This window comes from Nylanderia fulva, unplaced genomic scaffold, assembly GCF_048542155.1.
Source record: "Nylanderia fulva isolate GAGA-0341 unplaced genomic scaffold, ASM4854215v1 Scaffold15, whole genome shotgun sequence".
NCBI classification, from domain to species: domain Eukaryota; kingdom Metazoa; phylum Arthropoda; class Insecta; order Hymenoptera; family Formicidae; genus Nylanderia; species Nylanderia fulva.
This window is the reverse complement of record NW_028189730.1, coordinates 1189509-1214096: the sequence shown is the minus strand read 5'-3', so window position 1 is coordinate 1214096 and position 24588 is coordinate 1189509. Positions and strand designations below refer to the sequence as shown.

The window sequence follows — 24588 nt, the reverse complement described above, 5'->3', positions numbered from 1 at the left end:
GCTCTTCTTCATTCTTCATTCTGTGAACAAATTGATATTGCATAAGCAATATTATCGTTATCATCCTCTCCTTTCTCTTCCCACCCTGTCTTTCTTTCGCCATTTCGCGGATTAACCCTACAAGTAGAACTCTTCTTCGGGTTCTTTTCGGTTCCAGGTTTACCATGGAGAAGAACATATAATTCTGTGAACAAATACTGCAATATTATACCACGTAACTGAAACAAATGGAACATCCAAATGCGAATCCCAGACAATATGACGACTTGCGTTGCGCGCGATACCATCTCTCTTACGCTAATAAACTCATTATCTGGCGCACCGCGCGTTGCACCCCCTGTCGGGGGTGAGAAGGACGCTTTTCCTTCTCCTCCCCAACCGGGGGAATAGCGAACGCGAGCGTAATCCGGATGCTACGAGCCGCGAAACTCCGCCGCGGGAGAGACTCTCCTCGAAGCTCTCCGACTTAGCGCGCCGGCAACTTTTCGTATTAATAATCGGTATAATAATTAGTATTTTCACGCGCGACTTAGCAGGAAGGACGCGCCGGCGTCGACGTCGACGTCGTCGTCGTCGTCGTCGTCGCCGTCGTCGGGGGCGGGTTTGGGAAGTTCGCCGGCTGAGATCTTGATTTTAAGTTCGCTCGGGCGAAGGAGGCGCATATTTCACCGCGCTAATGTCCCGCCAGATAAACTACAATATTAGCTGCCTTCGCCCGTGATTTAATTTAACTTTGCCCCGGCGCGACATCCGGCCTCGCGCCCGATTCCAGACGGGGGTGAAATCTTTACCCCCGTGTGTTACGCGGTAAAGTGCTGTACGGATTCGCGCGGATTCTCATCGAGATCGATTGCCCGAGAAATTCTTGGCAAGCAGAAAATGCCGGCTGTGCGCGTGTATAATTTATCACGATTCGATGTAACTTGAAAATAATTGACAACTCGAAAATTCTGAAATGAGGAGGAACGATAGATGACTTTGGAATTTTTTTTTATTTTCCTTACGTCCGCAAAGTTTCATTAAAATCATCATTTTCCCTGATTACACTTTTTAATATAAAAGTATTTTTTTTTTTTGTATAGTTTTGGCTTTATTTGAAAAAAAAAAAATCTAATCGACTTCTCCGATTAAGCTAGGGTGGCCTTCTGATTCCTTAGCACGTCCTCTGCGAAGTTATCACCTCTGGAAAATCTGGTGTAACTGTAACAATGAAACAATATATAAAAATATATATAATGATTTAAATTCTCGCAATTTGATTTGTTTCATACGTAATTACTTACATTTTGGCGTATTTAAATTTCTCCGCGATAGATAGGGATGGCTTCGTCGATTTGACGGACTTGACGAGATGCGTTTGCGTGACTTTGATGTCAGTTGCACCGACTTTACCATCCTGTAGTCGATAAACAAAATCAATATATAAAAAAATATAATATCATATTAAAATATGATACAACAATTATTACAATTATCTAAAATTATTCGCTATCTAAATTGCGTAAAAAAATATATCAAGTTCGTCTCTCGACCTGAAAAGCTTAATGTTGCGTGTTAAGCGTAGATTTGAATTAATTATTGAAGTTAGATTACAATTTGCATCACTACGAAAGACAGTCCCGATGTTCCTATCCACATAATAATCACTTATCACTTCCATCTCCCTCTCTCTTTCTCTCTCTCTTGAGATGCGTTGCGCTCTCCGGAAACTCGCTCGCTAATTAGACGCACAGTTTGGATACTCGCGTTCTTCCGGGAGCTAAGTGCCGTCGTATAACTTCGTTTTCTCCGATGCGGATTAATTAATAGCTTCCTGTAAGACGCGCCACTCGTCCCTCGTACACCCCGAAGATGTATTTCTACGACCCTTTTCACGGATCCGATTCATTCCGATTAATTAAACTAGCTACACACACATACACATATCCAAAGAATGACCAATAATTACATTTAAACCCATCTCTATAGTCGTCAAAAATTATATACTTGCTCTCTCCTCTTTTCTTTATTTAATTTTCTTAGATAGAAAGTATAAAAAGAAATTGAACAAATCGACACATTTTTATTTCTATTTAATCGAGGAAATATTTTAAGTATACCTTCTTCATTTAACTTCATTTAAGTACCTCGGCAATTTTTTTTCTCGAAATCATTTCCCAAAAACTGACGACGTACGTTGTTTGTTACGACAAATAAACGAGTTGTACTCGATCGAAGGATTAATAAGGAACGTCGAAGACGTCTGAGTGGGAAGAGAGCTAACGAGCGGCGTAACTAGCGGAATGGCTGTCTGGCTTTCGATCTGGCAGGACCGCTGCGGGGCCCTAAACCGTGTATCATTACAACGCATAAGATAATAACCCCCTCGACGTTCAGCGAGGCGTAGGGAGGGATGAAGAGGGTGGAGGAGGGAAGGAGCGCCAAAAGGGGTGGTTTGGTCGCCCGGTGCTCTCGGCAGCACCGTGTGCTAATAAACCTGGTCTCTACGGTTCCTCGGTTATATCGCAGCACCTACAACCCCTGCAACTTCCCTCTCCAACCCCTTCGCCCAGGCGCACCCCTGTGTGTATATACACCGTAGGGTGCACACCTAACGATATTATCGTCATTACGCACTATCTTACTTCGGAAGCCACCCTACAAATGATTCTCGAGAGAAGCGCTTTTCATTACGCTGTTACTGCAGCAACAACAACAATAATAACAACGGCGACGACAAAGCGGTTCGGTCATTAACGATGCTGATCTGCGCGTTAAAAAATCAGGCGGGTCTAAATATCAATTTTTTGGATATATTATTCTTACTTCCACTGCACTCAAAAAAAAAAATATTGAATTGGAATAAATATGCACAATGATAATTTGTGAAACGAGCAATAAAAAATTATTTTAAACTTGGAAAAATTTTAATTAAAAAAAAAAAATAATAAATGGAATAAATATGTATTTTCAGAAAGAAATATTTTTATCGGCTCTCAATATTAAGAATATAAATATGATGTTTTTTAAATCGGCCAACAGTGCCAAAGCACGAAAAATTAATTATTTGAGATCACTAAGTTCCATATATAAATTAATCTCGAAACTTACATGTGGAGAAATAGGCGCGAAAAATCAAACTCGCGTCTTTCACTTTCCGGGCGACTGCTCTTACCAATTAGGCAGTATTAAAATATATGTTTTAATACTGCCTAATGAAGTATTCATTTTAAATTTATTTGATATAGGAAAATCCTTTCATTACAATGCTAATTTGCGCGTAAAAGAATCTAGTCTAAATAATTTTTTTTATATATTTCTTACTTCCACTACACTGAAAAAACATTTATTGAATTCGAATAAATATTTATTTTAATGCTGCCTAATAAATCATTTATTTAAAACTAACTATATTGATTTGATGTGAAAAAAATATTTATTTGATATAGGAAAATCCTTTCATTACGATGCTAATTTGCGCGTAAAAGAATCTGCTGGTCTAAATAATTTTTTTTATATATTTCTTATTTCTACTACACTGAAAAAACATTTATTGAATTCCAATAAATATATATTTTAATGCTGCCTAATAAATAATTTATTTGAAACTAACCATATTGAATTGATGTGAAAAAAATATTTATTTGATATAGGAAAATCCTTTTCAAAACGGATAAATCTTTATTTGGATTTATTAAGCAGTATTGAAATAAATAGTTATTAATTTAATAATTTTTTCAGTGTAATCAAAGTTGTTTTCAAAATTAATGCACTCACGGTCGCGATTGCCAAAGCATCCTCGAACGCTGACAATCTCGCCAGAGTAATCGCCGCGTTGACGTCAGCCCCGGTAAATCCTTCGGAAAGATCGGAGAGTTCCTTCAGGTTCAACTTCGTCTTGTCTATGTTTTGAGAATCGCACAGAACCTCGAAGATCGCCTCTCTTTCCACCTGCGAAGAAAAAGAATAAGACACGCGAATAAAAGGAATCTTAATTAATTAGCGTAAAGACGTGACAAGTTGAAGACGTTGATTTTATTATCGAGAAGGATATTTACCGCGTCCGGTAAAGGACAGTGTAAACACTTGTCGAGGCGTCCCGGTCTCAAAAGTGCCGGGTCCAGCAAGTCGGGCCTTGAAGACGCTGCCACGACAGCTACCCCTTCGCGATCTTCAACCCCGTCAAGTTGGGTTAACAGCTGGTTCACCACCCGATCAGTGACTCCGGTACTGTCGTGTCCGCGTCTAATTGGAGTGTTCAAATAAATAAAATATTTTTTAGAACATAGATTTAAAAAATAAAATAAATTATAGATATCATAACAAGAGATGTGTATATAATTTTGTCCGTTATCTATTTCTTTATATACAGACAATTTTATTTAACTTTCTGTCGAGTTTTTTGAAAGCACATTACGGAAATATACAAGATAGAAGCAATGAGAGATTGATATAAAGAATACTTGTGTTGATTTATTAAAACGTTATTAGATAAAAGATGAATAATTAAAGTTTAATATAATTAATAATTAATAAGCTAATAATAACTAAATAGCAATTTGGTCTGTCACTCACCTAGGTGCGAGACTGTCGAATTCGTCGAAGAATAAAACACATGGCTTGGCGCGACGAGCTCTTTAAAATAAAACAGAAAATTATTAAATCTTAAAAAATCTCCATAGAGAAAATATGAATGACAAAATTGAAAATAGTTTCATAGAAAAAATTAATTATACCTTTCGAACACATTTCTCACGGATTCTTCACTGACACCTATATACTTCGACAGCAATTCCGGGCCCTGAAAAAATATGCTTATTATTTTGCTATTTAAAATAGAGAGAAAAGTTATAGTTACATTGAAATTATATTAGAGAGTCATACGAGTCGTATGTCAATAATTTATTTTAAAAATCCAGGGATACAACTACGCGAAGTAAGAGAGCTGTTTCATTTCTGATGAAAAATCACCGTAGCTATTTTTTTTACCTTAATACTAATTAGATTCACGCCGCATTCGCCAGCGATTGCTTTAGCTAGCATCGTCTTCCCGGTACCGGGCATTCCGTAGAGCAAAACACCGCTTTGCAGTTTTATCGGAGCGTTCTTGAAGACGTCCGGATACGTGAGCGGCCACTGCAGAATTTCCGTGAGAGAGCTCTTCGTGTCTGCCAGGCCGCCAATGTCGGACCAAGAATGACCACCGCTCTTGTATAATTGCACATCCTGCAGGGACATCGGTGTGCAATTCTCTAATGCGCTGTTCATGTCTTCTTCCGTCACGATGATCGGTGGTTTCGTTTCGCCTGTCGCTGAAATACATAAAAATGTAAGCATCACCGTAAAAATGATATATTAAAAATGGCACATTTTTTAATAAAAAATCAATTAAAATATAAACAAATATTAAAGAATGTTAATATTAAATATTAATTAATATTCGATTAATAATAGAAATTAATATTAAAAATATTAAAGAAATTTAATTTCTTATAATATAGTTTTGCGATTTTTCTTTGCAATTTGAGACAAATTAAAGACAAAAATGGCCATTAATTACATTACATTGCAATCTCTTTTTACTTTATTATAAGTATAATATTTTTTTTATATTCCAATTAATTTTTTATTTTAAAATGTGCAATTTTTAATTATATTTTTCTGATCTTTCGTTACCGTGACGCTTCCACGTGACGAATCTCGTCTTCTCTGCTAAATCGACGAGATCCTGAGGCATCCAGCCCTCGGTCTTGTTTCCATAGTAATTCCAATTTATGTCTCCGGGCACGCACAACTTGTCCTCGTCGAGTGTTAATCGCAAAATATCGATTCTATCCACCTGGTTAGCCACGACACGAGTTAGTGATAGGTAGGAATCAACGAGCAAATATCTTAATTTGCGGCACGTTAACGGGGGAGCGTGATTAGAAAGGCGAAGTATAAAATTAATCGAAAAATGCATCAATTAATAAGAAAATATCGCGGACGTTCAAATTTAAAAAAAAAAAAAAAAAAAAGAACAAAGATAAATTACATTATACAATTAATCGATTTTTTCAAACAAATTAAATCTTCAATTAAATCGATTATTTCGTAACATGATTAAAAATCAAACTTTGCAGTATTTGAACTAAGAATATTTTTTTTATATATATAGATAAAAATTTTAAATTTTTTATTATTAATTAAATTTTTTATTATTCAAAAATGTGTGAATCAGTTTCAAAGTTGATTATACCTGCTCGAGATTAGGAATCTGCAAGATTGTCTTAAAAAATTGCGCTCCTCTCATCGGTCGTAATTTCGAGCCGATCTTGTTCACATTTGCACAGGTAGAGACGACCGAAATATAATGCGATTGCTGATATTGCATGACAATATTATGCAGCATATCGGTGATCCTGCAATTAATTTAAAATCGCGAAATTAATTGAAGAATCGTCACGTTATAAAATAAGTCAATAATAATATATAATCTTTGAAAAATTGAAGAATATTTTTCGCAATAATACAATAGCGGCGACGTGCGAATTAACGCAATTAATCCTCGCAATCAAGCCCTCTCACCCTCTTTTTTGCCCACTAATAATTATGCGGCTTAAATACTGACTCCATTTACCTGGAAGCATTTGTCGCGTCGATTGTATTCTCCTCGTCATTTAATGACGCATTGGTAATACACTCCAAATCGTCCAAAAACAGTATGGATGGTTGATAATACACGCATTCATTCATAGCGGACGTGATCATTTTCTGCAATGTCTCCACTTTCTTACCTAATTAATAATTATTGATAAATACTATAAAGTTCAAATAATCAAGGCGACAAATTTCAATTTAAATTGCATTTTTCAATCACGTTTACTAAATTTCTCTTTAAATTATTCTGATTTAAATTATAAAGTTTTTTTTATAAATTTTTGAATATAAAATTATAACAGTAATAAAATATATATAAATGTAATAATATGCGAATTAGTTTGATTTTAATCGCAACTTATTAAAAATAAAAAGGGAAAGAGATTTTTCTACAAACAGAATCGTGTAATAAAAAAAGAATGATATGTTTTTAAAGTCCATACTTGTTACAGGAATCAAAATACGTCGTCATATCACAGTTAATTGCTGTAATTATGCGGAAACGTCATCGCAGTATTACCTTTCAGCGACCTGCAATCAATCATATGCGTATGTGCGAAACACGGCGCTTCGCGATAACGCTCAATTAGCATTTTGCAAATAGTCGTTTTACCGGAACCCAAATCGCCGCAGATCAAAATATTCTCCCGATCGTGCCGGAAGTACACTGGTCTCCTCAAGCCCAAACTTAGATCGAGCGTGATCTCGCAATCTTCAAGTATACCCTTTATAAATCTGCAATTTTTTTATCGGAAATTCGTGCTGCATAATATTTTGACATGAAGCTATATAATTAAATATACTATATAATATGATATATTATAATATTATTATATATTATATATATTATATATATTATATAATATTATATAATATTATATATATTATAATATTGCTATATTATATATTATATTATATAATTCTATATATAATATACTATATAATATTACTATATAATAATACTATAACAGTTAAATGCTATGCAATTGCATACCTCGTGGAAATTCTTTCCAGCTTGAATTTTTCTTTGGTACAATTTTCTGAAATTTCACCGTCCGAATTCAATACAGATCGAACGTGGACCACCAGGTTCTTCATATTTTTCTCGTCTAACGTTACGTAATCGCAATTCGCGGGTGACATTCGCACAACACATCGTCTCTCGTCGTCGAGCAAAATTGTCGAAGACGAATTGAGCAAAAGTGCCTCGTGTTTTGAGTGAAATTTCACGTAATTCTCGAAAACCTCCGCCGTCATCGAATGATCGGAAGGAAAAATGTCCACCGACGACGGCTGCGATCGTTCGGTCTCCTCAATCATCTCCATCATCATTCTACTTCCTACTTTCAATTTCAAGGTGATCCTCAAACTTTCCGACAGATAGGCGCAAGAATGAATCGAATTTAATTGGAAATACTCCCTGTCTAACGACGCAGAACACTTTTCTAAAATGTCTTCGAGAACGTAAATTATCGTGACAAGCTCTTGTGGAGATTTCGGGAATGGGGAAGGACTTTCGTCCTTCAGAAAATTTGTGCTAGTGACGCTAACTTGCTGCCAGTCTTCCGGTATTTTTTTTATTTTACCTGCGAATAAATTTACTACTTTAATCCCTCTCAAAAGTCTATTGAGATAAATATTAATATTTTATATTATATATAAATAATAATAATAATAATAAATAATGTATATTTTATATATAAAATAATATATATTATATATATATAATTATTTTTATTTTTATTTGAATATACATATTAATAAATTGACTCGATTAGAATTAAAATTAAATAAATTATAGCTAAAATAAGCAAATTATTTTATCACTGATGAAAAATTACACATAATTGTTCCATTCGTTGACTTTGCGTTTTTCGGCAAGTGGCTCCTTGAAATCAGAATATTACAGGGACATCGCAGGATCATATCGTAAACGTTCGAATGATCAAAGGACCGGAACTCCGGCAAAGGATAAATACGAAATGCGCGAGGTGCGCTCTTTTTGCGAAAACTTTGCAATAATGCATAATTCGCAGCGTTATTTCTTGAATCACATTGATCCTTTTTGTTGAAAAAATAAGGCAAGATTTTAGCTAAAGAATTATTGCCTATCTTGCTCATCTCTTTTTTTCCATCCTTGATTGTTGCATTCGGGACTGCATCAAGTACATGCACTTCTGTGAATTGTTGGAGCAATCCATATGCAAATTTTGGCTCTGAATCTTCTATAAATAATTGTACAGAATATTTATTAATAATCAATTAAAAATATGTAAAGATTTGTCATATTAATTTTATAGTAACTCATCGATTTGATATTATTAATAATATCAAGAATAGTATAATTGAGAATCAATATATTATTATAAAATTCGTATAAAGGATCTGTCTTAATATTTTTTTTAATTATTAAAAAATTAAACAAAAATAAATTGTTAAAAAATTATATAATTTTTAAAACATTTTATATTATTTAGAATATTAATATTAAGAATAATATAAGATTTTATTTTATATTATCTCTAAATAATTTTACCAAAAAAAAATTAATAAATATAAATAAATTTAAACAAAGAAATATACACTTGCCCGCGATAAAAGTTACAGAAGAGAACTTTGAGATCCACGCCACAATCGGCTGCCCTTTCGCGACGATTCTCACTTGACTCAAGAGATTCGATTGCACCCTTTCCATTTGCAATTCCTATTTCGGCGAATACAAAGGCGATCGATTAATTAACTCGTTGATTAGATAAATTAATAAAAATAATAAATATTTTCGTACCAGAAGCTCGCGATCGCTCGTCGTGAGAGGAGCGATTTTAATGCTACTTAACGAAGGTACATTTTTCACTGAAGACACGAGTACTTCGTCTCCTTCTTCGATGTTCAAACACCTCGCAAATGTTGCTCCAATACATAATGTCTCGTCGTTATTAACGCGAGGAACGCAAGAGAGATAATACAGTCTCCCTCTGTGTAATATTTCGATCGCGTTTTCCTGTAATTATTCGTCGAATTATCGTGCAATTATTATATATTATAATTAATAATAAAGTAATTTATTATAATTGCTCTTAAAGTCTGGAATATATATTATTATCTTATCTGTTTTTTATTATGCTAATATTTTTATACCTGAACAAACAAAATTTTTTATAATTTTATTCGATTATATATATATATATATATATATATAATATCATAATTATAATATATATATATAAATATATATATATATATATATATTATAATTATGATATTATATATAGTTATATATATTATTATAAATATATAATATATATAATATATAATATATAATATAATTAAATATATTATAAATTATATTAAATTATATTATAATTATAATATGTATTAAATATAATGTTATATATATATATATATATATATATATATATATATTATTATAATTATATTATAAATAGGCTGGAAAACATTTTATAAATTACTATTTGATAATAGTCTGATATCGTCTCTTCCTGAAGAGAATTGCTTTTTAAAATTCGCGCTCATCAATAAAAAAAAAAGTTTGACACTATCGAGTCCGCCAAAACAAGCACGAATTCCCATCTATATTAATCGCGTGTTTCACGGTCCGCGTACATCTGTCATCCAGCAGAGGGCGCTACTGTCGGTCACGTGACACGTCGAAGGATCGCTGCTTTAAAAAAAAAAACTAACCTCAGCTTCCAAACGGCGCATCCAGGTAGCAGACAGATGTGCGAAGCAGCTATTCGCCGTAATATATTTTACAATGAAACGTTCGCGTTGCATTTCCGCGGTGCAAACGACACGATCACGAATCGATGACACATGCGCAGCGTGGTTTTCAGCGACCTGCGCTCTCCTTCGAGAAGGAAACCCGATGAACTTTGCACCAAGTAGTCACTGCAATTTACTATACGGGCGACTGAGAATTCATTTTCGGTTAGGGTTAGATAATAATTCATTTACATTTTTCTGAAAATTCAATATAATCCTAATTAAATATATACAAGTAGAATAAAATATTTATATATAATTTTGACTATTTTATCGTAAAGACATTAATCGAAAAATTTGATCTAAAGATTTGACATAAAAGCCTAAAATCAATAAATGTCACAGGTGAAAAAAATTGGATTAAATTAATTATAGTGATAAGAGTAGCAAAATAATAAAATCTAAAATTGTAATTTTTTGAAGAAAAAACATATAGATACGCGATATTTAAAAAGAATCACACACATATCATATCACTGGTAGGTAAACATATCTACAAAACATGTTTCCATGTCGCAGATGTTCGTCGTCCCCGCGAGGCGGCGCTGGCGACGTCCGGCCGGATTGGCCAATTGGCCACAACCGTGAGTTTTTGAATGTCAACGACAAGAGACTGGGTGAGAGACCGGGCGACGCTGACGGGAAACGTGCACGATTGAACGAGCGAGTGCGAAGAGTGATGCGCCCGGTGATGCTAGGACATTAGACACGAGGATTCTCCGACCTTCCGCACGCACAGGACGAGACTCAGGCAGGTAAATACATATCCATTTCTCCCTGCACTTCGAATGAGAAATGCCACAACGTTCCGGATGCGATTCCGCTCCACCATATTGCCCGAGGACGTCTGGTAAATATTTTGCGACCTTCGCCTGTATCAACATCATATATGCATAACACCCTGTAGAATCGTTCGCGACAGCTCTCGGGGTCGTCCTTGAGGCTCCGTGGAAAGTGACGCAGCTGATCCTGCGAGTATTTTCGCGATCGAACACGAGCCTGCGGAGTTCCCGCGTTTTTCTCATCTCTGCAGCTTGAGCGAATTCGAATCTCTTGCCTCGAATATTTTCGGGAAGACGAGAAAATTGCAGAAAGTAACATGGATTTGTATGTCCTCGGATAGCGCGATAATTCTGCTTAGTTTCAACGACAAACTCGACGTCTTCTCCATACAATTTGTCGAAGAGAATGAGTTGCATGTATGAGCTATTCTGTGATAAAAGAGTGTGTAATGTGTAGTTTCTTCTTTTTTAATGCACAATAATTGGAGGAATCGCCTTTCTTATACATATAAAAAATTTCTAAAAAAAAACCTCACTTTACTATATTATTTTTTAATAATTTTTAGTTTTTAATCAATTTATAATTAGTGTTTCACGAGAGCAAAAATACACACGATTAGTTTTTCATAATATTTGTTTAATGAAAATTGTTTTCTTTCTTCTTTTTTTAATATGCAATTATATGTGGAGTGAAATTTATTTATTCAATAAACAAACTTATGCGTAATACTTTAATTAAATCCTTTCAATTTTAAAACAACCAGAGTGTTTAAAGATGCTTAAATATAAAACTTAATAGGTTCTTTTTCTTTGTAAAAATGTCATATGTTAATTTAATAAAAATAGTTTGTTAAATAAAAAATTATATATCTCTAAAACTGTATATAAATAAATAATATAATTTTGAATAACAGGATTTAGGCACGGAACAAAAGTACCAAAGTTTTAACTTGTACAAAAATGGCACCTCCAAAAGTATTACTTGGACAGAACAGACAAAACAGCACCATAAGCTTAAGGAAAGGAATGACAACCAGGAGTCAAAATGCTATACTAAACAATGTATTGAAACCATCTCTTGGCAGAGATATTCGTGTTAAACGGAAAGCAGAAGCTTCACCACCTAAAGAAAAGACAGTCAAAAGATCTGCTTTCACAAACATTACTAATGTATGTATTACATTTATATTATTAGATATGAATACATATGATCTACATGCTGTATTTTTATATCATTAAAGCATTGTAATATTGTATTATTTTCTATATGCATTGTATATTATATTTTTATCATTGATCATCCTTTATTTCTCTCTTTTTGTTTGGACAGGCTATTACTACATCATTAGGAGGACAGCATCATGCATCAAAAAAACCAGTTACTCATGTAAAACCAGTTGTAATGGACAAACCTGCAGACATTAATATCGCAAAAGTTTTACCAGTGAAATCAAAACCACTGCCTCGTATTAAGCCCATTATTAAAAAGGATGATAAAACGGAAATTCCCAATAAGGTCGCAAATATTAGACTCAGTGCAGATCTAGAGAAGTCAGAAGACAATTCACTGTATGTTAGTGCATTGGAAGATGTTACAGATAGTCTGAAGAAAACTCGTAGAAGCAACAATAAGGTGATCAGTATTCTTCATTATGTATTGTATGTACACAATATTTAAAACGTGTATCTATAGCAGAAATTTAGAATCCAAAAACTCAGTTTTTTTTTAATTTTTGATATAAAATATTTTAAAAATTAAATTTTAATGAAATGGAAAGATTCAAGATTAACTTTTGTGTTTAAAATTTTGTTTTTATGAATTGTGTGTAATTGAATTAAATTACGTATTTTTTTTTACACTATTTTTTTGTAATTGAACAAAAGTTATTAAAATTTTAAAGTACAAAACAGACTTTTAATAGGTTGATGAGAATGAGAAAAAAATCGAAACGGACGCAAAGAGTGAACCTACATCTTCAGTGAGCAAGAAGAAAGAATTGACTGCCGCCCAATTAATCACTATACCCGAGAGCAAACTACCCAAAGACGTGCAGTGGGACTTTGATATCGAGAATTGGCTAGATCCATTTCAAGTGTCGCATTATGCGATGGACATCTTTCAATATTTAAAAGAACGAGAACGTTTATTTTGCATCGCCAATTATATGGAGCGACAAGTATGTTTATCGCGATGGATGCGAGCACTATTAATCGACTGGATGGTTGAGGTACAGGAATCGTTCGAGCTCAATCACGAGACTCTTTATTTGGCCGTGAAATTGGTCGATCTATACCTGACAAAGGTGACGGTCGGCAAGGAGACTCTGCAGTTGCTCGGCGCTGCGAGTCTTTTCATATCGAGTAAATTTGATGTAAGTTTTATGAATACATCTCTGTTATAAAATCATACAAATTATACTCTAACGGTATGCATTCTTAATTTTGATTATAGGAAAGGATACCGCCAATGGTAGAAGATTTTTTATACATATGTGATGGCGCTTACACACAGATGGATCTCATCAGGATGGAAATGAATGTTTTAAAAGTAGTCAATTTTGATTTGGGAATACCTCTCTCTTACAGGTTTCTTCGGCGTTATGCCAGGGTGAGTAATGCATACTTAATATTATCGATTTGTACAGGGATTCTCACTCATATAGAAATTATTTTACTTTGAAAATTAAAATTCTTAAATATATACTAAAAGATATATATATATATTTCCCCTTATAAATGAATTAATTTTCTTTAAAAAAAATAATGAGAAAGTATTAATGTATTAAAGTTTGACTGATAATTACTATATAATATCTTCTAATGGAAGATCCAAATTTAATTTCCGATCCAATTATCTGCATCTAATTGTATATTGTACAAAAAATATATATAAGTGGAAAAATATTAATGTTATTCAAATCTGAATAAAATTAGACTTATAATCATAAAAGCAGACTCTTGACAGTGAATTAGCCCAACTTTCAATTTTTGCTTCAATTATCCAAATTTTGTTTACTTTAGCATGCTTATACAAAAATAACAATAAATCTTTTATGTATCCATTTATAAACAAATTCAATGAAAAAAACGTATTATTTTGAAATTGTTAGATTGTAGAAGATGAATTCTTTTATATTTAAATTTCTTTATTTCAATCATTTCAATTTATGAGATATTTATGTTTGATTTTATTAAAAACTATACATTACTTTGAGTATATTATTGTTTGAAAATAGTGTGCCAAAGTGTCAATGCCAACATTAACTTTGGCTCGATTTATATTGGAGTACTCGCTGATGGATTACTCGATGATCACGTTCAGCGATAGTAAAATGGCAGCAGCGGCGCTACTACTAGCATTGCTAATGAAAGACCTGGGAGGATGGACTGCAACATTAGAATACTATAGCGGTTACAAACTTGACGACATAAGAGATATCTGCAATCTTTTGAACCAGTGCCTCCATAAGAAACATAAAGAATCTCTAATGACAGTTCGCAATAAATACAGCCATAAGTAAGTATTAAAATACTCAGTAAAAATTCGCAAAATTGTTACTATTAATTTGTCTACATTCTAGGATTTTCTTCGAAGTAGCAAAGCTGCCACTAAAAGAAACTTTAGATATATAGGTAAAACAAATAAAATTAAAAGTAAAGCGTTTGAGATTAATTTATATAAATAAAAACAATTGTCTAAAATTCGATATAAATATAGACAGGTGACACTTGATAAAGTGGAGACAAAACACAAAGACTAGTCGTTAAGACTAACCGTTGTTGGGTCGATTTAATCATAAGCAATTGGAATGGTCATTAGCATAGCGATCTTCTTTAAATAACAAAATCGTATAATAATAATATAAATACACAACTTTTGATATAATTTTTTTTATATTCACAAAAAATTGAATATTCTTTAAATTGTAAAATATATGCATAAAACGTATACGAGAACGCAGAAAATATCAAACGCACTTCAAAAAATATTATAATAAAACTTATATCAAAAGTTTTATATTTTTATTATTATTATACTATTTTATTATTATTATTATTTATATATGACGCGTATAATCTATATTATTTTACAACCTCAATATTTGTAAGTTATTTTACTATTTTTTCTTTCTTTTTTTTTTTATATTAAAAAATTTTATTTTAGCGCCATGCTTTTATCTTGCGAAGTAAATTTTCAACCGAGATTCATGACACCGAGTTTTCAATATACAAACGATGAAAAGTAATGCGCATGGTTAAGTTTTTTGAAAACGAATAAATGTATTTTAACAAATCGAAAAAAGAAATAAAATTTATTTTTTTATATAGTTTTATAACATTTAATACATTGAGTCTAATAGAATACAAACTTTTATCGTCTAATTTTTTGTTTATTTATAAATAAAGATTTTTCTTAAATTGATAAAAGAAATATAAAACATATAACTCCTGATTTGACTTGAATTTGATGCTTTGTATCTCTCACAAAAATTGACTTGCTATGTTCGGCTAATTTTAGAACTTATAATATTTATAGGTAATATTTATATGTACTTGTACAACAAATTTTGCTCATTGTTAGAGCATTTTCTCGCTGAAAGCGATAAATTTCATTAAACAGCATATTATTTTATTAATTCCTAATTAACATAATTATCTGTGGTTTTACATCGTTAAATGCTGTCAAAAAATTGTTAATTAAAAAAATAAAATCACATTTCTGTAAAAAGTAACCGAACAACTACATATCTTATTTTGAGCATCTTGCATCTCATGTCACTCTGAGACACTGGACCATGTGCATTACTTTTTAACCTTCCTCTCTTTTATTCTACTTTTCTCTCTGCATCTTTTTCTCTCTTCTCTCCTGTTTTGATCTAATCTTAATTCTTTGATACTTTCTGTTCCAAAAATATTTCTGTAAAATTAAGAAGTACTACCACCTACTGATTAACAATGTAAACCTGATTACGCTCAGAGCAAATAATCGTGCGGTAATTTTTACTCAAAGTGTTATCGTATAAATAGTATGGCGCATTGTTATGCATCGTTGTTGTATTTTACAGTCGACTTTCTGTATTTTTTCAAGCTTTTTATTAACTTTTCTATTTTTGACTTTTTCTTTCATCTCCGTTATTATTCCAATATTATTACAATACTTATTCGACAATCAAACTGTTTGAATATAAATAAATGCTGAAAAGAAAGTCAAAAATAAAGAAGCTAAACTTTCAATCCCATTGAGGAAAAGTACAGATTCGACTGTATACAAAGGCTGCGTTCGCTTTCAGCGCTGTAAGCATCTTTTGTCTTCGTTTGATATTCGATGTGCAACGAAGACAGAAGATGCTTCTAGCGCTGAAAGTATCCAAAACGAACGCAGCCAGAGTGTATCTCAAACTATATCAGAGATTTTAAGGGCATATTCTAAGGGTTACAATAAGAGAAACAGTTCCTACAAACATGGGCTCAAAAATGCTTCCCCTCCGAGTTAGCCCTTTAAAGTTGGAGGGAAAAATCGAAAAATGTATTGTAACTTTCGGAAATTTTACCGAAAGTTACAATACATTTTTCAATTTTTTTCACCCATTTTTAAGAGAATTATAACTCGAAGGGAAAGCATTTCTGAACCTACGTTTATAGGAATTTTTTTCTCATTTTCACTAAAAAAATAGATCTAGAATACCCTTCAAATCTCTGATATAGTTTCAGAAACACCCTATATAAACTGATGATGAAGCTCATGTTGCCAGAGTGAAAAATTTTGAGTTCTTATTGTTACAATCGCGAATCAAAATTTGTATCGTGTATGTGAGATTCTTTCAATTGAAGAAAAGATATGTCTGATATTTTATCGCGATATAAGATTACAATGATCTAACAATAAGTTAGCTATGTAGATTATAATCTAGGTACGATTTAAGCTTCTTTTTTGTATATTTAGTGAAGTAAGTCTTCTCCTCCATTTTGAAAATGCACTCTACAAACGAAGCCAATATCGATATATTTATATTCTGCTAAGTTACAACTTTATTTTATTACAAGTTACAAGTTTATTTTATGATTACAAATTGTAAAATAGATATCATAAAATATGGGCACTATTTATAGTTAAATTGTCATTCGCGATAAGATGTATCTAATTTATAATCAATTACTTAGAGAGTTAAATTTTTCACTTTTTTCCTCTAATTCTGCAATAGCCGATTATTTGGAATTTATATATTTCGAGTGCCAAAACTAAATTAATAATTAGCAAAAAAATGCAACTCATATTATTATATTCACACAAACGAGTAGGACGTTTCAACGCATTGTATACTACTAGTGTTACTTATAGTACTTTTTCTAAATTAAAGGCATTCAGAACAATCGCTAACAAAAAAAAATGAAAAAGGTCACCTGTGATATTAACATTTGCTTATAATATCACAAAGTTGAAATGATAGTATTCTTTTTTAATACAGGGTGGCCACGAAATTCTGTTACTCCGTGTGAAATTGAAGTGCTTGATGTGAAAACAAAGTAATAATTTGCAATGTTACAATATTTTTAATCTATATGATTAATAATTAATTTACCGAACAATTTGAATGAAAAAGAAATAAGTGTGTAACAAGCTATTAATAATTAAATTATATATATATAAATATAAAATTAATCTTTAACATATAAAAAAATAAAATATTAAAAAAATATATTTAACGTAATTATAATATGACTTGGTAGAATGAAATATATTCTTCATTATTTTCATTGCAGAAGATGGTTTATTGCCAAATTCTTTGTATGTGTGACTTTTTTATTTTTTTATTAAATAAAAATATAAAAATTATAAAATAAAAAAAAATGAAATGTGATGAATATGCAATATATAGCATATTGACTGATTTAAAAGGAAATAAGGAATTTTATGGCTGCCCCGGTATATACACTCAGTAATTGTATACAGTATTTATATACGACTCTGCTTTTTAGCAAAGAATAGAATACATAATACATATTTTAAAAATGATTAATCCATAGATTTTTATCTCAAAAACAAAGACATAAGTAAATTGCATTTTGTTTACCACTGTACATACATTTGATCACAGATTTACATCTGTACATGTACATATCCACTAAATTAGGACAAACTTAAAATTTATATATCAAACATACACATCACAAAAATAAGTCTAAATTAGGCTAGTGTATATATATAATTAATAATATATTTTTTTCTATGGTCAAAAAGAATCTTTACTATATCTATTATCATCAGGTAGATGTGTGCTATAAATACATATAACGGAATAAAATTATAAAAATTTATTAACTGCATTATTTTATTATGAAATATTTAAAGCAAAATTAATTTTTTTCATAATTTTTACCTAATCAATTAAGATGATTTAGTTACAATTTAAACTTATTTTTTCAAATAATATATTAAATTTTTCATGATATTTTCTTAATATGTTAAACATTATGAGATTCAATGATAGAATTTTGGTTCTTCTTTTTCTTTTTTACATGTACGCTATAATCTATCTTTTTTTTATATTATAATCATATCGCGATGTAAGAAATCATGTATATTTATATAGTAATAAATATATACATTTTGATTTTTTTTAATAATATTAAATAATATATTTTGTTACTTTTTTTAAATATTTCTTTGTATGTGTGTGTGTGTGTGCGCGCGCGCTTATGTAATCCTGACAGAAATATTTTCTTAAGTCAAAATTGAAGTAATAAAGTGAGAGAATGATTTCAGATTTGAAAATTCAACAGAATCTCGGATAAAGATACATATATCGAGAGGACGAAATTATTTCCCTCTCGATTCAATTATTCAAGAAGAAATCATCCGAAAGCAACGATTAATTGTGCATTTCACGTGAGCCACTTTTTTCTGTTTCTACTATTTTATAAACAGAATCGCATCGAATCCAATGAACTTCTTCCCTGATAAGGGTAAGTCCAAAGATTCTTTGTCTAAAATTACGTAATTTTGCAATTAATTTATCGAATAGATAATGGTCTAACAATAAAATATATATACATTGCTATAAAATACTTTTTGTTATTAGTTTATATATTGTCAAGTGAATTTATACAATTCAATGAAAAATTTTGTAATTGGTGAGTCTTGCAATTCGTTAGATTGCGAATAGTCGTGTACTTCTTTTTTCGAAATCTGTTAGCATTAACTATATTTTAGCGACTTGTTTTCAAGTTCTAAATATATATATATATATATATATATATATATATAAAATAAATTTAATATGTAATAATATTTATGTCATAACATACAATGTTAAATGTTTTAATTTATTTATATTAATTTTAATTATAAGTTATTGTAATTATAAATTACTTTCTAATTTCAGTAACAAATGTTTAACATGTGTGACAATTCGAGAATTTTTATTTTGCTGAAAAATACATCTACTATATATATTTTAACACTGTTTTTTTTTTTTTTAATATTTCTGTGTGTGTTTGTGTGCATTTTTTGTTTACATGTTATACATACTTATGTTATAATCCTGATAAAAATATTTTTTTCCATCAAGGTTGAAATATGTATAAAGCGAGAGAACGATTTCAAATTTGAAAGTTATTCAACAGAATCTCGAACAAAGGTATATCGAAAGGAAATTATTTTACACTCAATTCAATCCGAAAACAACGATAAATAATTGTGCATTTCACGTGAGCCACTTTTTTCTGTTTCTGCTATTTTATAAACAAAATGGAACGGAATCCAATGAACTTTTTATTTAACATGGGTAAGTTCAAAGATTCTGATATACGTAATCTTGCAATTAATTTATCGAATAATGATCTAAAATATTCGTATATATTATATATATATATATATATATATATATATATATATATATATATATATAAATATACACAAAATAAATTTAATTTTAAGATATAATCCCGTTAATATATACGGCGGAAAGTATAATTGATTATTACGAAAGAATTAGATAATAATATAACTAAATATAATTTTGTTGTCGTTACAAATTAAATATTACTTTCAAGTTTTATCAATAATAATCCATCAATCTCGAATTTGAGTTTATTTTATTTGCCTGAAATATCGTTTGTTGAGTTCGTTATTAAACAAAGTTTAAATTTATTTATAATGAACATATAAGTAAGAATATATATCCGCGAATTTTTTTTTCTCTTTATTTTTTGTATATTATTGATCTTATCATATTTTGAATGGAAAATTATTAAATATAAGTTTTAATAAAATTTAACTTTACGTATGCAAGATAATTATCGAAAAAAAATTCAATAAATTGTACTTTCATGTAACATGTATGTCATAACATACAATGATATATGTTTTAATTCATATATTAATATTATAATTATAAATTACTTTTCATTTGTAATACTTTTTTTGCTTAATTGTTTTGTTATTTATCTTTAATATTGACCAGAGAAAGAAATAGCGAAGCGACGTTTCAAATTTGCAATCAAATGTCTGCATGAAATTATAAAGATCGACCCAAGAGAAAATATTGTCTTCAGTCCATATAACTTTTATGAAGCACTTTTTTTTATTTATATAATTGCCACTAGCAACATTAAGAGATACTTAGAACGCGCCCTTGATTTATCAGATTTCCAAAACAATACTTTAATAAGATATCGTTTTGTAAAGGTACGTTATTTCAAATACTGATTATTGAAGAATATTCTTTACAACTCTAATAAAATGGTTTATTGAGCGTTAATATAAAAAAATATAAATATATTTTTCAGCAAAATAAAAATTCTCGAATTGCTGTCATATATGTTAAATTGAGAAATCTTTTAATGAGTCGATTTTTTAATAAAATACAGAAACGTTTCTTTTTCAAATATATACATATATCTATTACTCCTTTTTTATTTAGATCAATTTGAATGAAATAAATGGACAATTTTCTAGAATATAACAAACCTAAGGATAATACATGAAAATATATATTCCAAATGAAATCAAAATGAATCAAAAATCAAAATAAATATCACATTTCTTTTGATATTCTCTGTTCCAGACTATTTCATCTGATACAGTGATCTCCTACGGCAACGATGATGAAAGTATTTTATGTTGCTTCAGAGAAGATCTACAGTCTTGCTTTGCTCTACTGCATCCTATGTTCCGCAAAGTACCAAATTTACATTATCTTAAGACTCATCACGAGAAAATAATCTATTTTAATGCTGCACTAAAGCTATCTAACATGCGTTACTGTCGTCATTTCGTGGAATTGGAAGAGAAAAGAGACATGGACTTTTTATTGATAAACGTACTACGTTTGGATGTTCAAAAATTACAAATTTCAACAGCCTCTCAATCTGACGCACCAAAAATACCAATTCCTAATAGAAATCCAAAGTGTAAAAACTGTGAGCATATTAAGTGATTTTATATCAGTTTTACATACCATAAATTTTTTATATATATATATATAATTATTTTTTTCGATTAATTACATAATCCGAATATATTTTGTAGACATTTGATTTTGTTGAAAATGCGTTTGCAAAGATATATATCATTCTAACTCTTCTGTCAAGGAACGGGTATCCTAAATAACTGTAAATGTTAAAGATCAGTATCAAAATTGTATTCAACCCGAAACAAAATACAAAATAAATCGTATTCGGAAACCTAAAATATAACGGGCAAAATAATTTTATATTCAACAGTTATTATAAAGAATTGTCAAAAACACTCAATTAGTATCTGTGTATAGTATTAATACAAAAATTATGCATTGACAGAAGAGTTAAATATTAGTATAATGAAAATTGTTGTGTTTAACAATTTCAAACATTAACAACAATTTTTATTATACTAATATTTAGCTCTTTTCTGTCAATGCATAATTTTTTATTATTTTACTGTTCTATATTTCTCTGTTCATTCATTCGTGTATCTTGTCTATTTTTTCTGTTCTCTATATTCTTAATGTTTTTTGTTTTTAGTTCTCTGTCACGAATTAAGCATGCTCGTAAACGAGTATCCCTATCAGAATGGTGTGTCATTATTCACTTTATTTCCTATTTCATTAATCTATGATGACAGCAGCTTCAGAATACAGATAAACGAAACTGGCCTTTGCGATTTGATCAAACGATTGTCAACCGACGACGGAATCTGCAAATTGCGCAATCTGCTAGATAATGATTATATGACATCAGAAAATACTATAAACTTTATGGTTTCGCCGGTCTTCAAAGTGGAGAAAAATTTAAATATCTATGACCTGCTACAAGTACTAGACATCGAACAATTATTGTTGCCCGACGCGATCGATTTTAAATATTCATACAAGGATTACAAGTTCGAATACAGTATGCGTCTCGGCAATATTGAACATCGTACAAATGTTACTGTCACGGAGGAGAATATCCGCGCTGGTTCATTCAATATAATCTGCACTGGACAATCTTTTCCGAAGAAAGAAGTGATAGAAGAAATGAATTACAATTATCCGTTCGTCTGGCTCATCTATGAGAAAGAATATCGAGGAATTCTCTTTATCGGCGCTAATTTCGCTGAGCGTGCACCTTTTTACACGATCGTATAAAAATTCACTTCAGAATCGGATATAAATCCGAATAATCCAGGAAACACTATATTTATGAAAAATATTCATAAATATTTAAGAATATATATTTTTTTAAAATATGTACCTATTTTATAAATATTTTTATATGTACAAATATTTATTTGACATATTAAAATATAGATAATTAAATATTTTATGCAATATTTAGAGTAAATAAAAATAAATATTTCTAGTAATTATTTTGTAAATATTTCTTAACTATAATTGTTACAGTTGTTTCATTTACCGCTATGTGACGTAATCTATCTCATATTTAATTTTATTGTTAATTGTGAGAATTATATAAAGCTGGCACAAAAAGCGCGGCTATTAAGATTAAAGATATCATAATTATTTTTAATTTAAAGTTACGTTTCGTAACAGAAATTCCCTTCATCAAATATATGCGTATATATCATTATATATATATATATATATATATATATATATATATATATATATATATATATATAACATATATATATATATAACATATGTATATATATAACATATGTATATATATAACATATATATATATATATATATATATATATAACATATATATATATATATATACCAACACAAAATATTTATAAAATTTTTACGAAATATTTATAATTATTTTAATATTTTATAACTATTTATCAAAAATATTAATTCATATTTTCTTTAATAAATATTAAAAGTAACTTATTAGACGTTTATTTTGATAAAATAGAAAATAAAATTTTAAAATACACTCGGAGGAGTATTTTAACAAATAAATTTTTACGTATATATATATATATATATATAGTCGACTTATAACATTTAATACATTGTTCCTAATGGAAAACGAACCTTTAATTTTGTAACTATAATTGTAATAATATGTGTGAATAGATTTTTCTTAAATTGATAAAATAAGTGTAAATTATATGGATTATTTTATATAAAATTTATATTTAAATTTATATCAAAAGAAATATATATACATGTATATATATAAAAAGGAAATAAAGAATTTATGCTCCCGTATATACACTCCTAATAATTGTGTACAGTATTTATATATAATTATGCTTTTTAGCAAATAAAAATGGAATATATAATACTTTCACAATAATTAATCTTCAATAGATTTTTATCTCAAAAAACAAAGACCTATAAGTAAATTGCATATTATATACTACTGTATTACATATTATATACTACATTGGATCACAGATTTACATCTACATGTAGTCACGTTCGAATCTAATAATTTTATTTATATACTTTACATATGTTTTTATAAATATTTTGTTCAATCACAATTGTTATATCAAGAATTATAATAGTTTGTATGTCGCAGAATGTAACAAATTTCGAATAATCTTAATTTGCGCATGCACATGCAATTTTCATAAATAAATAATAAATATACACGGTTTAAATGTTAAAAAAAATCAGGTACATACTTGGAATTAATACTAGATACGATTTTTATATAATGAGATAAATGTTTATTTGTACTAATAGACAGTATTTGCAGACTTAAAATTACTATTGCAACTTGAGATTCTTATATTGCTAATACAAAATAATTTTAGGAAATAATATTATATGCTCATCAAACGCTCATTATTCCTATGAATATATATGTACAAATCTCTTTAAAATATTTCTCTTTAAATCTATAAAAAAGAACAAATATAATAACAGACTATTTAAATACATAAAACTAATTATATATTTAATTAGAAAATTTTTATAACTTTTGTATAATAGTTGATTTTTTAATGTAAAATGCAATG

At 29.8% G+C, this 24588-nt stretch overlaps 3 protein-coding genes across 7 annotated transcripts; 2 read left to right on the top strand and 1 right to left on the bottom strand.

The window, feature by feature from the left end:
* Positions 1-973: 973 nt before the first annotated feature.
* Positions 974-10914, bottom strand: Pex1 (peroxisomal biogenesis factor 1). The gene is made up of 17 exons (XM_029308779.2): positions 10867-10914; positions 10321-10599; positions 9404-9619; positions 9208-9322; positions 8460-8843; positions 7613-8204; positions 7139-7353; positions 6599-6755; positions 6218-6380; positions 5656-5818; positions 4969-5291; positions 4716-4780; positions 4555-4614; positions 4038-4224; positions 3757-3930; positions 1284-1396; positions 974-1200 (listed from the first exon to the last, which is right to left on the bottom strand). Exons 2-17 carry the CDS (start codon positions 10411-10413, stop codon positions 1128-1130), a joined length of 3093 nt encoding a protein of 1030 aa, XP_029164612.2. The 5' UTR covers positions 10414-10599; positions 10867-10914; the 3' UTR covers positions 974-1127.
* Positions 10915-10956: 42 nt separating this feature from the next.
* On the top strand, positions 10957-17174 carry CycB3 (cyclin B3). 5 transcript variants are annotated; one of them, XM_029308780.2, is made up of 8 exons: positions 10957-11156; positions 12098-12353; positions 12514-12816; positions 13106-13555; positions 13636-13791; positions 14420-14700; positions 14765-14816; positions 15349-17174. In XM_029308780.2, the coding sequence occupies exons 2-7, from the start codon at positions 12144-12146 to the stop codon at positions 14814-14816; spliced, it is 1452 nt and encodes a 483-aa protein (XP_029164613.1). In that variant the 5' UTR covers positions 10957-11156; positions 12098-12143; the 3' UTR covers positions 15349-17174. The 5 variants fall into 5 exon arrangements, with proteins under 5 accessions (XP_029164613.1, XP_029164615.1, XP_029164617.1 ...); XM_029308782.2 differs by lacking the exon at positions 15349-17174 and having other exon boundaries at positions 10957-11152; positions 14765-15342; XM_029308784.2 differs by lacking the exons at positions 10957-11156; positions 15349-17174 and adding an exon at positions 11205-11251 and having other exon boundaries at positions 14765-15342.
* Positions 17175-18652: 1478 nt separating this feature from the next.
* Positions 18653-23216, top strand: LOC114935883 (serine protease inhibitor 88Ea-like). Its single transcript, XM_029308813.2, has 5 exons — positions 18653-19148; positions 19754-19969; positions 20648-20871; positions 21251-21605; positions 22188-23216. The coding sequence occupies exons 2-5, from the start codon at positions 19933-19935 to the stop codon at positions 22790-22792; spliced, it is 1221 nt and encodes a 406-aa protein (XP_029164646.1). The 5' UTR covers positions 18653-19148; positions 19754-19932; the 3' UTR covers positions 22793-23216.
* The last annotated feature ends 1372 nt before the right edge of the window (positions 23217-24588 follow it).

Coding starts and splice junctions, on each gene's coding strand:
- Pex1 (XM_029308779.2), bottom strand. CDS start 10,413: ATGCAACGCGAACGTTTCATTGTAAAATATATTACGGCGAATAGCTGC. Junction 9,323..9,403: donor CGAGCGATCGCGAGCTTCTG/GTACGAAAATAT, acceptor TCGCCGAAATAG/GAATTGCAAATGGAAAGGGT. Junction 1,397..3,756: donor ATGCTTTGGCAATCGCGACC/GTGAGTGCATTA, acceptor TATCGACTACAG/GATGGTAAAGTCGGTGCAAC.
- CycB3 (XM_029308780.2), top strand. CDS start 12,144: ATGGCACCTCCAAAAGTATTACTTGGACAGAACAGACAAAACAGCACC. Junction 13,556..13,635: donor TCATATCGAGTAAATTTGAT/GTAAGTTTTATG, acceptor TTTTGATTATAG/GAAAGGATACCGCCAATGGT. Junction 13,792..14,419: donor TTCTTCGGCGTTATGCCAGG/GTGAGTAATGCA, acceptor GTTTGAAAATAG/TGTGCCAAAGTGTCAATGCC.
- LOC114935883 (XM_029308813.2), top strand. CDS start 19,933: ATGGAACGGAATCCAATGAACTTTTTATTTAACATGG. Junction 19,970..20,647: donor GAACTTTTTATTTAACATGG/GTAAGTTCAAAG, acceptor AATATTGACCAG/AGAAAGAAATAGCGAAGCGA. Junction 20,872..21,250: donor TAAGATATCGTTTTGTAAAG/GTACGTTATTTC, acceptor TCTCTGTTCCAG/ACTATTTCATCTGATACAGT.